Source organism: Rhinolophus sinicus, chromosome 3, assembly GCF_057876585.1.
Source record: "Rhinolophus sinicus isolate RSI-liver-muscle chromosome 3, RSI-T2T, whole genome shotgun sequence".
Taxonomy (NCBI): Eukaryota; Metazoa; Chordata; class Mammalia; order Chiroptera; family Rhinolophidae; genus Rhinolophus; species Rhinolophus sinicus.
The window spans coordinates 175,313,470-175,330,920 of NC_142503.1; the positions used below are offsets into that span (position 1 = coordinate 175,313,470).

Below are 17,451 nucleotides of genomic sequence, written 5' to 3' on the forward strand. Positions count from 1 at the left end.
ATTTCTCTGCTTGATAAACTCTAATCATCTTTCAAGATCTGATTCAAATGCACCACCATTTACTCATTCATTTTAAACATCTACTAAATATTTACTATGCATCAAGCTCGATGCCAAGCCTGGGATACAGGATAAGACACAGATCTTATCTATAGATTCATGAGAGGAACAGAAAAAAACAATTAGAATACAGAGAAATAAGTCACAACAGAGATACTATGAAAGCACAAGAGGAGGGTCACCCAAACCAGACCAGGATGGAGGCGGGACATTGCTAAACCTTGAGCTAAACCTTGACTGCTGAGTGAACAGCCAGTGCTCCAGAGACAGAGATCAGCACGTTCAAGGGTATGAACTTGATGTCAAAGAAGCCCAACTGGCTTGGCATGGCTCCAAAGAGCAGCAACGTGCCAACCAATGTGCCAGGGCACCCTGGGGGATCCCTGGGTGTACCCTCTGAGTAGCCTGGCCAGTCTCCTTGGACAATGGCTTTATCCCAGTAACCGCTCCAAATACGATTGCTTTCTTTCCTTATCTTGACAGAAGAAAGCCTGGTAGACAATTCCAAGTCGTGTCTTGTCTAGACAAGGAGTTGGATTTTAGACTGAGACCGATGGGAACAATTGGATATTTTAGGAAGCCTTCCCTGACACCCCGGTGTTACTCAGCCTTTGTTTGGGCTGTCGGGTATTGTAGTTGTTTGTTTACCAGCCTATGGGCTCTAGAGGGCAGGGATAATAGCTTTTAATTTACATTCTCAGGACCTTGCCTAGACTTGGGTACACAGTAGACACTCACATGGTGAGTGAGTTTGTGGATGGGTGTGGGAGTGAGTGCTTGGTCAGATGGTCCTGCAGACTGCACTGGGTACCCTAGAATAAGCCCTGAAGACCAGCAACAATTGCATTATTGTACTTCCTGCCAAGCCTTTAATGTGACTCATCCAGGCACTGGTCATGCTTCGCAGCTTCTACCAAGTGGCCTCTAGGAACTCTCAGCACTGCTGACTAGATTCCTACGTTAGAGCCACTTTCATCTTCAGTTGTCTGCTCTTGGCACTACTGCCCATCTCCACCCTGAGGAACAGAAACCCAAAGAACTTCTTTCTCCCGTCCAGGCAAAGACAAATGGTGTCTGAACCCTAACCACCTGGAAAAATACTGGAGTGTTTTCAAGATCCAAATATGTGTCCTATTTGTGTCCTGGCATCTCCTCTGTGGTGGTTTTCACAGGGAACCCTAAGTGGCCCATGGAGTTGCCTCAGACCACCTGGGAGAGGGAGGAGCCAGGGACTCTACCCCTCCCAGCTTCAACCAGCTTAGATCTGCTCATACCTGGCTTGTTTCTTTGTTTGTCAGCATTCCATTCCCTTTGAAGGGCTCTACAACTAAGTGAAATGGGAGAGCTGATGCTCAAGTGGGGGCGGGGGCGGGGGTAAGGGTGGGGGGAATTGCTGCTCAAGAAAGATTTAGACAAACTTGGGTCAAATGCCTGCTTTACCAGTGACCAGCCATGTGACCTTGGGAGAGCAAGTTCACTTCTTCAAACATCAGTTTCCTCATCTGTACAACAAAGACAGCCATCCCTACACCAACCTCACAGAATAGCTGCAAGGGAAAAATAACAATTACTCCTCATCCAGGAATGACCATCTATGGCTAGTAAGCAGTGTGTTTCCCCTTGGAAAGGACCTGCAATGAGAAAGTGTCTGGTGAGAGTTAGGGAGAGCCCACCATGGCTGGTGAGAGCCTTGCTGAGGGACACAAGCATTCAGGTAAGAAGCCTTTCTGGGGCTGACTAAACCAGGCAAAGTTTTCGTCTGCCAATGTTCCTCTTTATTTTTGTAACAGAAGGTGGGTGATGTAAATGAAGTCTTGCATTTCTTTCGCAGGAATAGAATCCAGGAAAGGAACTGGAGAAATACCAGTTAGATGGGTCTGAGCTGTAGGGAGACGTGGGCGGAAGCCTACCGATTTACCTCAGATTTAGCCTACTTTGTTGCCCTCCCAGTACTGAAAAGGTCAAGAGGTTCTTTCAAGACCATTTACAAGCAGCCTGGAAGGACCAGCTCAGCTAAAACATTGCCGTGGAGTCCCTTCCCCAAAGAGAACCATCAGCTCCCACAGCGCTGCCATTGAATCCCCATCCTCAGAGCCAAGGCGGGAACCCTGGGAGAATTCACCCTTGTGTCAATAATTAGCCACCTCCAGAGGTGTGGTAATCCTTCCCACCATTTGATCAGAAGTGGGGGAGGGGTGTTTTCTTCTTTTCAAAGTAAAGGAAAGCATCAGAGTGGAGAGCAACCCTTCCCAACCAAAGGCATGGCAATTCTGCACCTGTGCTGGACCAGGACGGTTTTCCTTATTAACCTGCGTTGTCTCTAAGACTACCTCAGGGGTCCACACTCTGAAAGGAGACGGTGACTCTTGAATGGGCTCCTGCACTTGGTCATCAGTTGTGACCCCAAAGACAAATGAACTATATCATATGTAAAAACACTTTGTAAATTGTAATGTACAATTCTTGTTGTTAACCAGACCCTAACTCAAAATGATGACACACTTATTAACATACATATGTAATATATACATTAATATATTTATTGACATAATAAATATTTATTGATGGGGTAATAGACTTGTGCTGTATTATATTTTAAAAGTAGCTTACAGGGGTGGCTGGTTAGCTCAGTTGGTTAGAGCATGGTGCTAATCACCCCAAAGTTGCCGGTTCGATCCCTGCATGGGCCACGGTGAGCTGCGCCCTCCTTAAAAAAAATAAAGTAGCTTACAAAACAGAATGATCCCATTTTAAGGGATGGGTGGATGAGCACGTGTACAGGAATAAATGCACCAAAATATCAATGTAGGTTATCTTTAGAAGGGGGCTATGGGTAACTTTCTTTTTCTTTTTTTGTTTATACGTATCTTCTAATTTTTCTATAGTGAACATGTTTTACTACTGTAATTTTTAAAGTGATCAGTAAAATGCCTCCATTTCATCCCACACACAACAGGCAAATGAGATAAAAGATGGACAGCATTCAGCATAGAGACTAGCCTTAAGCATTTGTAGGCAGGAAATACTGTTACCAGTGTATATGTATTGTATGTAGAGCAATGGACACATGATTTCTTGTGGTAAAAGTGCGAGATCATTTGAGCCACTTAGGCTTGAGGAGGGAGGGATGAAAGTCCCATTTAATGGGTTTAATAGATTATGTCCTAGAAAGAATTGTTGCAGCATGGAAGTTAAGAAAGCTGGAATGGAACAGGGTAATATATGTTTTCAAATGACATTCATCAACCAAGCTGAGTTAGGAGGCTTAAGTCCCAGGAACAATTTTAAAATAGAGACCAACCGGCACAGTAGACCATGTGACAAATTCCAAGACACCTCATCCAAAGTGCTGTTGATTTGGAGTTTACCTCCAAGCCAGTCCCTTCAGACAGCAGAATTACTTCATCAGATGCCTCTCACCACAGGCTCCTCAAGCCTGCTTTCAGGGTCTGTGGCTGGAGGGCAAAACCTGCAGGTTAGTCTTGGAACAAGGGCACTTTGGGTAAAAGTTGAAAGGCCCTTCCTTGTTCCTTCCATGATGGACAAAGCCCTGCAATGGCCTCGCCCTTCCTTGCCTGGCATTTCTATCACTATGAGAAGATTCTACATGAGGCACTTAGGCTTTCCCTTCCCACTAAGAATGCACCTGGATAGCAGAGGCAACTCTGCCCAAATCACTGTAGTAGCAGAAATCTTTGGAGTATGTGACAACAAAAGCTAAATGATTTCAGGGCCAACCTGGAGGAAGAGGCTAGCAGGAATATAGAACGTAGAAAACAAGCATGTTACTGTGAAGTCATGATTTCCCATGAAGAAAGGAAAGATGAAGTTGAATGTGGCAAGTGGTTGATTGTTCCCCCAAATCCACTTTCTCCTCCTTCTATAGTAAGAGTTTTAGCTGGGCACACAGTTGCCCAGCTAGAGCCTACATTTGTCTATTTCTCTGGGAGCCAGGCGTGCCTACGTGACCTAGAGCAGGCAATGGGGAGTGCACACAGGAGACGTGCACACCTTCTGGGTCGTCTCCAAATTAAAGACGAGCTGCTTGCCATGAAGAAACTCTCTTTCCCCTTTTCTGCAGAGTATAATGTAGAAGTAACAGACACTCAGTTGCAACCATTTAAACAAAAACAATGCACTGAGGGACGCTGAAAGAACCTAGGTTCCTGAATGATCTTGAAGGGCACAACTGCCCCACCAGCCTGGACTGGCTGGACTACCCCTTATTATAAAAGAAATACACTTCTATGTTATTTAAGCCACATCTGTAGGCTCTTTGTAATAGCAACTTAGCTTAGTTAACATATAATATTAACTAAGCTCATTAGTCTATGGTCAAGCAATGAAAGTATTAGGTTGATACATATGAAACTGCTAGTTTTGTACGTCAAAACCAGTTGAGTATCAGTATATAGGTCAACCCAATGAGATCTGGTCAGTTACTTTAAGTAAAGGAAAACGATTTTCTTCACAATAGCTACTTTGCCCTGCAATTAACGTGTAATGAAATGAGATTCAATATACAGAAGGTACAAAACATCTGAAAGAAATTAAAGGAGGCCTAAATAAATGGAAAGATATCCCATGTTCATAGATTGAAAGGCTTAAGATAGTAAGACTCTTCAAATCTGTGATTTACAGATTTAATACAATCTTTATCCAAATCCCAGCTGCCTATTTTGCAGAAATTGACAAAATGATCCGAAAATTCATATGGGAATGCAAGGGATCCAGAATAGCCAAAATAATCTTAAAAAAGAAGAATAAAGTTGGAGAACCCACACTTCCTATAAAACTACAGTAATTAAAACAGGGTATAAGGGTATAATGATATAAAGGTAGACACTTAGATTAATAGAGTAGATTGAGAGTCCAGAAGAAAACTGTTACATTTGTGGTAAATTGCTTTTGACAAGTATGACAAGGCAATTTAATTTGGAAGAACAGCGTTTTCAACAAATGGTACTGGGACAAATAGCCGTATGCAAAAGAATGAAATTGGACCCCACCTCATACCACATACAAAAACTAACTCAGATTGGGACAGAGACCTAAATATAAGAGTTAAAGTTATAAAATTCTTAGAAGAAACCATGGGTATAAATCTTCATAACTTTGGCTTAGGCAATGGTTTCCTAGATATGACACCAAAGCACAAGCAATCAAAGAAAAAATAAAGTGGACTTCATCAAAGTTAAAAATGTTTGTGTTTCAAAGGGTACCATCAAGAAAATGAAAAGAAAACCCACAAAATGGGAAAAAATTTTTTGCAAATCATATATCTTGGAACACAAAATATATATATATATATATATCCCTTGGGATACAAGGGACTCGTATCCAGAATGTATAAAGAAGTCTTTCAACATGAAAATAAAAAGACATCTATCCCAATTTTTTAAATGGCAAAGGATTTGAATCAACATTTATCCAGAAGATATAAAAATGGACAATAAACACATGAAAAGATGTTCAACATCATTAGTCATTAGGGAAATACAAATCAAAACAATAATGAAATACCACTTAATATCTATTAAGATGGCTAGACTCAAAAAAACAGACAATAACTAGTGTTGACAGTATGTGGAGAAATTGGAACCCTCATACATTGCTATTGGGAATGTAAAATGGCGCGGCCAAGGTGAAAAACTCTTTGGCGGGTCCTCAAAAAGTTAAACAGAATTAACATGTGACTCAGTAATTCCACTCCTAGGTATATACCAAAGAGAACTGATAACATATGTTCCCACAAAAGCTTGTACACAAATGTCCACAGCAGCCTTGTTCATAATAATAGCCAAAAAGTGAAAACAACCCAAATGTCCATCAGCTGAAGAATAATGAATAAACAAATTGTGGTACGTCCATAAGTGGAATATTATTCAGCTATAAAAAGAAGTAAAGTTCTGACACATGCTACAACATGGATAAATCTTGAAAATATTATGCTAAATGAAAGAAGCCAGTCACAAATGACCACATAATATATGATTCCATTTGTAAGAAATGTCCAGAATAGCCAAACCTATAGAGACAGAAAGTAAATCAATGGTTGCCAGGGCAGATTAGGGAATGACTGCTAATAGGTATAAAGTTTCTTTTTTGGATAATAAAAATGTTCTGGAAATAGATAGTGGTTGTACTGAATTGAATTGTGGCCCTAAAAAATTATATCCATGTCTCAAGACCCAGAATCTTATTTGCAACAGAATCTCCCCTAAAGTCTCTGGAGGGAGCGTGGACCTGCTGACACTAATTTCAGATTTCTGGCCCCTGGACTATAAGCCACCAGGTTTGAGGTAATTTGTTAAAGCAGCCCTAGGAAACTAATAAAAAATGGTGATTGGTATAGAGCTTTGTAAATTTACTAAAAACCATTGACTTATACTATTTAAAGGGTAAATTTCATGGTATATAAATAGTATCTCAATATAGCTTTTATTTAAAACACACACACACACATATGCACACATAAGCTCACTTTGCAACACACCAGGAAGCAACAACTTCATAGACTGAAGTACAACGATAACTTATAGTCCTTCCTTTCGCATACCACGTGGATGTCCCTGTCTCAGCCATGACGATGCGTGCACTGTGGACGCTCAACCTCCCCTCAGTGGCGACACGATTCTTAGACACATATCCTTATGACCTCTTGAGCTGACAATTGTTAGGGGGGTGGCTGGTCTAATCAGTGACTCTGCAGTTCTGGGTGCTGGGGATCTGTCTTTTTCCATTTCTTTATCAATATTCAACAGATAGACAGAGCCTTGATTAAAAGGTTAACTGGTAACTGGAAAGGATACTTTCCAGCCCACCAGGAAAAAAGCGCACAAAGAATACTTATCAGCCCAAGAGCTTACAGTGAGGACAAGTCCAGCAGCAATAGCCACTGTTGCGAAGCAAGCCAGGGTGACCCTGAGGAAGGTCTGCAGGATTGACTGAGTGCCCTCACCACCCTACAGTCGGAGTACACATTGCCCCTGGCATCTACTGGTCTTCCCTAGGAAGAATCACCAACACAAAGGGGTCTGCATAGAGGTGGTACCTGCCACAGCACTGGAGGAATTGCTGGTAGATGAAGGTATTGGAAATCGTCCCCTGGCAACATGGGAATTAGTGTAGATTGCTCTAAAGGGGTCACTTATACCTAGTTGGGGTGCCTGGGAGTCTATGCAACTTCAGTTCTCCAAGTCCTGAAGTATGTGTGCAGCCAAAACAGACCTGGGGAACACTGACGCTGTACCTATGGCCCTTACCTCCACACGTCACTGCCCTTGGAAAACATGGAGGCACGAATGACTTCGGGTGCCATCCACGCATATGTCCCTGCTGCGCTCATCTTGGTGGTTCGGTGCCATTCCCGAGCCAGGCCAAAATCAGTGATCTTCAGAATCTTGTTGCTCAGGTCTCCATTCTCCACCTTCTGGAGGATCAATACTGGGCAAGGAAAGGAATACAGAAGAAACCAGAGAATCTGCATTAATCACAAGGAAACCACCGAATACAGAGCCCTCTTGCCATCTGCTGTCCTCTCCTGCAAGCTCCATCATGAAGCTACCGTGGAATGATGGTAGGAACCATCATTTTTTAAACATATACAATATGTCCATTTTCGTACCAAGCCTTATATACACATTATCTCTTACCCTCAGAACAGCCTTATGTGATACGTACTATTGCCATCTGCTTTACAGATGAGGAAACTGAGTTACAGCACCATTAAATACATTTTCCAAGGCCATGCAACTACTGTGTTTCCCTGAAAATAAGACCTAGCCAGACAATCAGCTCTAATGTGTCTTTTGGAGCAAAAATTAATATAAGAGCCGGTCTTATTTTACTATAAGACCGAGTCTTATATAAGACCAGGTATAATATCATATAATATAATATAATGTAATATAATATAATATAATACAATACAATACAATACAATATAATATATAATGCCGGGTCTTATATTAATTTTTGCTCTAAAAGACACATTAGAGCTGATTGTCCGGCTAGGTCTTATTTTCGGAGAAACACGGTAATAAGCCAAGACTGAAACCCAGGCAGCCTGATTCAAGAGCCTCTCTCTTAACCTTTATACCACACAGCCCATAAAAGGAGCTGCGTGTGATGTCACAGCTGACCCTTCTGACGAGCGGCTACTTGGGCTTCCTATTGCCAGGGCACCCCTGGACTATAACCTCTCTTAGACCACAAAGAATGGAGGTACACGTTGGATTTTCAAGGTTTCAGTATCTATAGAGTTTCTATGAACCAATCCAAGTTACTTTACTTAAGCTCTTAAGAAAACACATTTCTGGGCACAGAGATTTCCCCTTAACCCAGGAACTCGCCCCTACCCATTGAGAACTGGCTGATAGGGTCACATATGTTCTCTGTGAACATGGTCCAGGAAGGAGGAACTAGTACACTGAACTAGTTATACTCTGGGCCCTGTCTCCCAACTTCTAACATCAAAGCACCGAAATGTGGAAGCCATTTTGGCTTTCCTAGGGCAGCAGCTGAGAAAATCACCTCACCTATAGGATGGTTCCAGCAATAAGTGTGCCCTTGTGGGAGCCAATCTCCCCAAAAAGAGCAAAAAAGCTAATTGACTAAAGTCCTGTAAGCTATGCCAAGGAACTGTGCCTATGTGGGTAGCCAGTGAGCTCCTTGAATCAGTGGAAGCCAAGCCTCCATTTTCACAAGTGGGATGGTTCTGAAGGCGCTGTACAAGCACAACCTCTTATGGGCCAGATACTGAACCACCTGGAATTCAGAGTTCTGTACACGGGATTTCAGGAAAGAAAGCAAGATTCTTTCTGCCATTCAGAAAGCGGGGGCGGGGGTTAGGGCACAGGCCTTAGGCAGGTCCCTCAAGTCACACAACTGTACTTGTCCTGTCCACCCCCCACCAGCAAATGTCCACTGAATTGTTACCATTTTGAAGGACGTGGGTCAAAGATCTCTATGTCCTACGTGCTTCTCAGAAAATAATCAGTAAAGAGGGATTACAAACAGCTACAGAGCTGGAGGCACAAAAGAAAACAGTGCCAGCCACTCCCTAGATCTAATGAACTAAGTCTCCTTCCCCCATACCACACCCCCCTGACACACCCCTCCTGACTCCCAGCCTCCATCCAGCATCCTGGATGGGTCCAGGCCTCTGAACGCTTGGGTGGATTAAAAACAAACAAACAAACAAACAAACAAACAAACAAACTTTCTCTATCTCATCTAATAACAAAAATCTTTCCAGATTCTTCTATGTCTCTCTCCTCTTCTCAAGCAGAGACAATGGACAAATATGCACTCAGGTTGTTGACACTAAAGGAAAGAGACACTAAAGAAGCCCACCATTCCCTCTACAGAGGGCGCCATCAGCTGCTACCATTTCTCTCTGAGCCGTCCTTAAACCGAAGATTCAGGGGAAACATGGTAATAGCCCACAGAACCAGTTGGGTTCAGTCCAGTTACCCCAAACTTCAGGGTGGCTGAGACAGGGTACAATGGGCAGGAGGATAAAAGTTTCATGGTACATATGGAAACAGCTGAGCTTCCTCAGGTTCTCTGCCGGAAGGGGAAGCACAGAAGTTTACATTCTGCTATAAAAAAATAGTTTAGCAACTGAATGACATATTGAAGATGATTTTTAAAATAGACTAGTCTGTCAGGGGATGGCGGAATGATGGAGATGGGGCAAGAATAAGTCCAAGGTCAGTCTGGCTGAATCTGATTGCCTTTATATTGTGCAGGTCCAGCCCAGTCCCACCTAATCCCCACTAACCACCCTCTGCCGCCTTATACCCAGCTGACCTCAAACATTTATCCCAATAGGCTGGGCCCCTGAAGGCATCAGAGTTAGAAATCTCTGGCCTGGGGTGCTGTCCTCAGCCAAGAGGAAAGGTTGTAATCAGAAGCCAGCTAGTAATCCTGGCAGATGGCTACAGCCAATGATTCTCAATAATGGTGTCCTGACATACTGGTATCAACTAAGCACTTATTACTATTAATAATTATGGTAATTAAGTTTGTGAAAGCTTTACTTTTCTTGTAGTTTTTTTAATTGAGATGAAATTCACATAACATAAAACTAACCATTTTAAAGTGAACAATTCGGTGGCATTTAGTACAGTCATAATGTGTTGTACAACAACCACCTCTGCCTTGTTCCAAAATATTTTCATCACCCTTATAAGGAAACCCTACACCCATTAAGCAGTCATTCCCCATTTTGCCCTCCTCCCAGGCCCTGGCAACTACCAATCACCTTTCTATCTGTGGATTTTCTTATTCTGGATATTTCATATAAATGGAATTACATAATATGTGACACATCTCGTTACTGCACTTAGCACGTTTTCAACGTTCATTCACATTATAGCTTGTATCAGTATTTCATTCCTTTTTATAGATGAATAATGTTCCATTATATGTATACGCAACAATTTGTTTATCCATCTGTCCATTCATAAGACATTTGGGTTGTTTCCATCTTTTGGTTATTGTGAATAGTGCTGCTATGAACATGTGTGTACATATTTTGAGTACCTGTTTTCAATTCTTTGGGGTGTATACCTAGGAATGGAATTATGAGGTTATATGGTGATCCAATGTTTAACTTTTTGAGGAATAGCCAAACTGTTTTCCACAGGAGTTGAACTATTTTACATTCCCATCAGCAATATATAAGGGTTCCATTTTCTCCAATCTTTACCATACTTATTTTCCTTTTTCTTTTCTTTTTTTGGGGTAGCCATCTAGTGGATATGAAATGGTATCTCATTGTGATTTTGACTTCCACTTCCCTAGTGATTAATGACGCTGAGCATCTTTTCATGCCCTTGTTGGTCATTTGTGTGTCTTCTTTGGAGAAATGTCTATTTGTTGTTTGTCTTTTTGTTTTGAGTTATAAGAGTTCTTTATATATTCTGGATACTAGACCCTTATCAAATAGATGATGTACAGATATTTTTTCCTTTCTGTGGGCTATCTTTTCACTTACTTGATAATGTCCTTTGATGCACAAGTTTTTAATTGAGATGAAGTCCACTTTATCTATTTTTTTCTTGTATTGCTCATGGTTTTGGCATACTATCAAAGAATCCATTAGCAAATCCAAGTTCATGAAGATTTATATTTACCTCTATGTTTTCTTCTAAGAGTTGTATGATTTCAGCTGTTATACTCAAATGTAAGTCATTCATCCACCCTTGGTTAATTTTTGTATATTGTATGAAAAAGGCATCCAATTTCATTTTTCTGCATTTGGATATCCAGCTGTCCCAATACCATTTGTTACAGAGAAAAGATTTACTTTTTAAAACAGAGTGGAACACAATTCTCTCCCAACACACTTTCCTGGGTGGGAGAGAAAGGTTATACTCACGGAAGCTTACTTATCTGTATCACTGTGGTGAGCCCACTCCAAGCTTCTACCACTGACAAACAGCTGCAGAAATAACAAATTATTGTGCTTTCCTTCTTGGAAAATTTAAGAATATTTTATCAAAATCTGGTGAATTCCATGAAAATGTACTGTGGAAACCTCACCTCTCATGTGATGGGGCAGTGGAACAAATGCTGTAACAAGTCCAGGCCCAAGTCAGTGGGCCCTGGCCAGGGTAAGGGAGCAGAGAGGAAAAGATGCATTTGAACTAAAAAACCTAGTGATTAACCATATAAAGGGACTTGATGGAGAAGAGATAGGTCTTCAGCCTTTCAGACGTGGCTGACAAGTAGAATAGTGGTGACCTTGGGTGAGAAGTTGACAGAAAGCCCATTTGAGGAAGCCAAGATCAGCTTGGGACATAATGGGTTTAGACTGACAGTAATAAGAGTCAGTGTGGAAAAGGAAAAACAACAGACAATTTAAATCCCAGGCTTGACACTCTCCCTGTGACCCTGCACAAGTTTCATACTCTCTACCCCTCTATTCCTGCTTCTATAAAACGGAGATAAAGATTACAGGCGAGACAATAATGAAGCACCTAGCAGAGTGCCTGACACATAAACAGGTACTCAGGACACTACAGTTATTATTATTACTGTTATGATTAAGTGTCTTGTACGTAAGTGGAAACCATAGGACTCAGCACTCAAGGTATTGATGTGGGAAGCCCGGCAGTCCCTGACACATAATAACCATGCAATAAATTTTTGCTGTATCAATAAATAAAATGGTTGATGAAATAATGATAGCTACCCATTATCAACCACTTACTATGCAGTGACACGATGCTCTTACATGACGCATGTAAAGAAGTTCACATACATTACCTTAGTTAATCCTTAAATCAAGTCTATGAAGTAGGAGCAATTATTTTCTGCATTTTACCTATGCTGAAACAGACACCAAAAGCTTACGTTAGTGAGGGATGGAGATGGGATCCAAACCCAGATCTTTCTTCAAGTGCTGTGCCATCAGAGGACAGAAAGGAACCCCACTGATCTTTAAGGCTTATCTCAATTTCTGCCTGGTCCCTAACCTGTCTTTGATTAGCTAGTCTTCACTGCTGTCCCTTCTCCTGAACGATTCCTTCAGCACCCAAAACCAATACCACGCGATTTAACACAATTTACTTCTTTTAATCATTTCTACTACTGCACTCATGTGTCTCATCATTGCCCCCAGAATGTGATGGAATATGACTCCTAGAGGGCAAAAAAACCTCATTTTCTTTCTTCTGGAACCCACACCATCTCCACTCCAGGAGCCAAGCACAGGGCTGGGCTCTCTGAAAGAACTGAGCCCTCACTGGTCCCTTATGTGACTGAAGGGCTATCTGTGCATCATTCTCAGACTGTTCACCTCTCCGTCCTATTGTTGCCAGGTACTGGGGAGCACCTTCCCATATTACTGATCACTAAGGAACTAAGGGGAGCCAAGTGTGTACCAGGCAGGATGACGACTCTGGAGAAAGACCAACATCTCAGCCAGGGTTCACTAGTGACTAACACATCCAGCCAGTGCCAGGTGAGGTAGGGGAACACAAGTAAAGGTAAGCTGGTGACTGTGCCCTCAAGGACCTTCCACAAGCTATACAGAAAGATACATGACAAGACTGAATACATGGTCAAAGACCAAGTGTGCATGAACAAGGACCCAGGTTTCATTACAATCAGTAAGGTAGTTACGGTTGTCCTAACCTCAGTGACTGAAAGCCATTATTCTTGATTATTTCCAGATCAGGACACTGCCTATATACCATTTACTTAATATTTTTCTTTAAATTGAATTTTTAAAAAATTACTTAAAGAAGAAATTTAATTTCATCACTTTAAATGGAAAAAAGAAATATTCTAATATTAGGTAACCTGTACAAATAAATACACTGAAAATAACTTATTCCGTTTCATTAGATCCCACTACTGGTCAAAGTTCTGAGCCCAAGGCCTGCTTTCTCGGTTAGAAAAGATTACTAGTGTTAGAGAAGAATCAAGGCAAACTAGCACTAACGTGAACCCGATCCTCCATGAATCTAGAGCGGTTGAATGACTTTCTATGGAATTGAATGGTATTTAACACAGACCACCATCTCCTGCTAGGATATCAGAGAGAGAAATGATCACGTCATTTGGCTGGAGGCCAGGCTTTCAGTACTTGGAGAGACTATAGAGACTGTTCCGTATGTCTTGATGGTAAATGATGATTTATCTTTTGGAGACTTCTTATTATTCATCTCCGTTAGTACAGGGGGCTATGATTTGCTAAAGGCTCACCTTGGAGCAAAGGCTCCCATCCGCAGGCCTTCATTTACCTCAAATGATGCCCATCACTTCTTCTAGGTTAAGCAACTAGTCTAACTCTGTTTTGAGAGTTGTGTTTTGCTTGGTTTAGTCTTTTTTTCAAGCTTATGTACAAATGTATATACACATAGAAGAGTGTATAAAACATGTATGTATGGTTTAAAGAAAATAAGACGAAAATCCAGTCCCTTAGAAGCTCTGTGTGTCCCTCCCTGTCACATGCCTTCCCTCTCCCTAGACATCGCACAATCTTGATTTCTGTTATTCATTCCTTTACTTCTCTTTGTAATTTTACCACCTACATATACATCCCTAAATAAGATGCTGCTGAGTTTTGCAACAGTGAGCGAGACCAGCACAAATGTAGCTGTGTGTACTAGTTTCCTAGGGCTGCCTTAAGAAATCAACACAAATTTGGTGGTTTAAAACAACAAATTTCTTCTCTCACAGTTCTGGAGGCTAGAATTCCAGTCCAAAATCAAGGTGTGGGCAGGCCCATGCTCCTCCACAGCACTAGCGAAGAATCCTTGCCTCTTCTAGCTTCTGGGGGCTGCCTGCAATGCTTGGCGTTCCTTGGCTTAGGGAAGGCCACGAAACTCCAATCTCCCTTTGGCCCTCTGCCCTCTGTGTGTGCATCTCTGTCTCTTCACATGGCATTCTCATCTCTGTGTTTCTGTATCCAAATTTCTGTCTTCTTATAAAGGCACCAGTCATTGTATTAGGGCCATTCCTCATCCAGCACGGCCTCATCTTCACTTGATTACATCTACAAAGACCCAATTTCCAAATAAGATCACATTCACTGGTTAGGACATCAATACATCTTTTGAAGGGGGACATAATTCTACCCAAAATACTGTACAACAGTAAAAATATTTCCTTTGCAAGATGAGGCCTCCCAGAAGGGAATAGCTAAACAAAGTGTTGGTCATGTTCCCAGAGAATTGCCAACAGTCCTTCCTCGGAAAGGCGGTAAGCAAAATCATAAATGAGCCCTAAAAAATTGGGTAGGTAGCCACAGTGGGGACATCTGGCAGTGGAGGCGGGGGGGAGGTGCAGATACCGGACACCATCAGGAATATGGTTGGCGGAGTGAGCTGCTCTGATTTTCTATTTCTAAATTCACTTTGGCCTGCCTCTGGTTCTCGGGGTTGGGTACAGAAAACACTCTGTCTATCCAGTTAGCAGAGCAAGGAGGGGTGAGCAGGAGCCTCACCAGCACATGAACAAGACAGCCAAGTGCAGATAAGAATCTGGACCAGGCTCCCCCAGGTTGTCAGTCCTCTGGTGGAATGGCTAGAACACTGATATAGGTGAGTCGGTGGTGACAGCCCCAAGTCACACTGTCGCAGCCAAACTGCCCATCCTCTACGTCTCGTGCACAGTCGTTCTCCTGAGATCTTCCTTTATGGTCCTCAGGGGTTTCCCTACATCTGTCTCCTATGTTATTTCCCATGTCCTGTATCCCACCTTTTTTTTGCTGGTTTCTTCTCTTGCTTTGATGGTGTGTGTTCTCTGGTAGCTCCTTACAAAGAATGTATGGAATGCATTTTGTTGTTGTTGTTAGAAGATGTTTATCTTCTATCCCCATAGGTGGTATAAAAATGATTGGAGATTTTCCTTCATAATTTTGAAAAGCATCATGCACTATTTTCTTGCTTCCAACGTGGCTATTAAGCCCCAAGCCTTTTTGCTTCCTGATGCTCTGTATATGACGTCTTTTTCTTACAGGAAATTGCTAGTCTCTTCTTAAACCCCAGTATTCTGAAATCTCAGAGGGATGCGCCTTGGGGAGAAACTTGGTGAATACTTTCAAATCTGAACACTCATGTCTTTCAGTTACAGGGAATTTTCTTGAAGTATTTTAATGTTAATTTCCTCTCCTATATTTCTCAGTTTTCTCTTTCTTTAGAAACTCTATTCAGATATTGGTCTTTCTAGACTGGTACTCCAATTTTCTTATCCTTTCTCTTCTATTTTTTCCATCATTTTTTCTTTTTGCTCTTCTTTCTGAGACATCATCATTTTACCTCTAACCGTTCCCTTGAGTTTGTCATTTCCCTATCATGGTTTTAATTTCTAAGAGAGCTCTTTTTTGTTCATTGATTTTTTTTTTTAATTGAATGGCAAACACAAACATAGCTGTGTAAAAGCTGTTTTTCTAGTGTGGGTACAAAATCTTTTCTTTCACCCAAGTGTATTACTGATGGTTCTTTTTTATTTCTTTGTTTTCTCCCAATGTAGTTTGTTTCAGCTGCTTTTTCTATTTGTCCTTTGGTCTCTAATGTACTTCTGCTCAGAATGATAGTAATCCTTGATTGTCTGTTCATGATTAAGAACCAAATTGTGCTTAGGTTTTAAAAAGGAAGCCCTTGTGTTTCAAAGGTACATACTGATATATTTACCCCAAAAAATTACATATATATGTATATACATGTGTATGTGTGTGTGTGTGTGTGTGTGTATATATATATATATATATATATATATATATATGTATGTATGTATATATATATATATATATATATATATATATATATATATATATATACACATATATATATATAGCAGATTTCCTTCAAAATAATCAAGGGTAGGCAGTAAGTGGGGTGACAGAAGAAACAAGATAAGCTCCGAGTTGGTCACTGTTGAAACTGAGTACATGGGGGTTCATGATGCCAATTTCCCTTACTTGTGTTTTTTTTTTTCCATAATACTAAGTTGGGGGGTATCAAAAGCTGAGTAGAATCTCTAAGCACATAGGAGAAACATCAGCTCTGAGCTTTGCTGTAGGGATATCCAGGTAAGTCTAGACAAGAATATCTGAGGCCATTTCTCTTGAGCTAGTCAGTAATCTTCCAAACTGCTAGGAAAATAAAGGTCTGGTTGCCAGGCATGAGGAGGGCGAGGTGGTCTCAGAATGCAGGCTTCAGTAACAAACAGTGACTTCATCTCCCCCCTTCTAAAAAATAAAGCACCCATACCCTCCATGTGCTTAGAGTCCCGCAGTCCAGAAACTGTTTCACCCTCCAAAAGGAAAAGCAGTCAAATGACTGCATGGAGTAGAAGGGGAAGTGGTCCATGGGATCCAAATGAGTTTCACACAACTGCGACCCAATCTTATTTTAGTCCTCCCTTTCACCCCCGTTCCTGAGATGCTTGGTCCTGTCAGTTCCTAGACATGTTAGGAGTCTGTGATATAAAGGGATTTGTTCTTTGCTTTCCTCATTGTCAGCTTAAAATTATCTTTCTCAAATGTCCTAAGTCAGTTACAAATCATCCATCCACCTGTTTTCCAGCTTCCAAAACTTTATTGCTGTTGTCTCCTCTCCTGTTGGCCTTGTGAGTTACTGTGGTTCTAGCTAGGTTCCAAGCGAGAACACAGGCAGATGTAGTATTTGTACGTGTTCAATCTGCCATCTTAGCCTGGAACCCTGCCTTCAGTTTTGTTTTCTTGAATAGGGTGAAGGAAACGGGTACAATCTGTACCCAGAGGTTTTCTGCAAGGGCTTCCTGCTTTCCTTGGCTTGGTTCTTCCAATCTCTCCTAGTATGCAAAATCTGTATTCCTGCTTGTTCCTGCCAAAGCTCAGATCAGCCACCAGATATTTGTCACATCATCTTCTACCACTTTCACAAAAAT

At 41.5% G+C, this 17,451-nt stretch overlaps 1 protein-coding gene across 3 annotated transcripts in view; it reads right to left on the reverse strand.

Moving 5' to 3' along the window:
* The window catches only part of MAP3K9 (mitogen-activated protein kinase kinase kinase 9), a 75,128-nt gene that overhangs the window by 24,835 nt on the left and 32,842 nt on the right, over positions 1-17,451 (reverse strand). For all 3 annotated transcript variants that reach the window (XM_088797389.1, XM_019733342.3, XM_019733341.3), the window contains exon 3: positions 7,326-7,506. In XM_088797389.1, the coding sequence (XP_088653515.1) occupies positions 7,326-7,506 (181 nt within the window). The remainder of the gene's footprint in view (positions 1-7,325; positions 7,507-17,451) is intronic.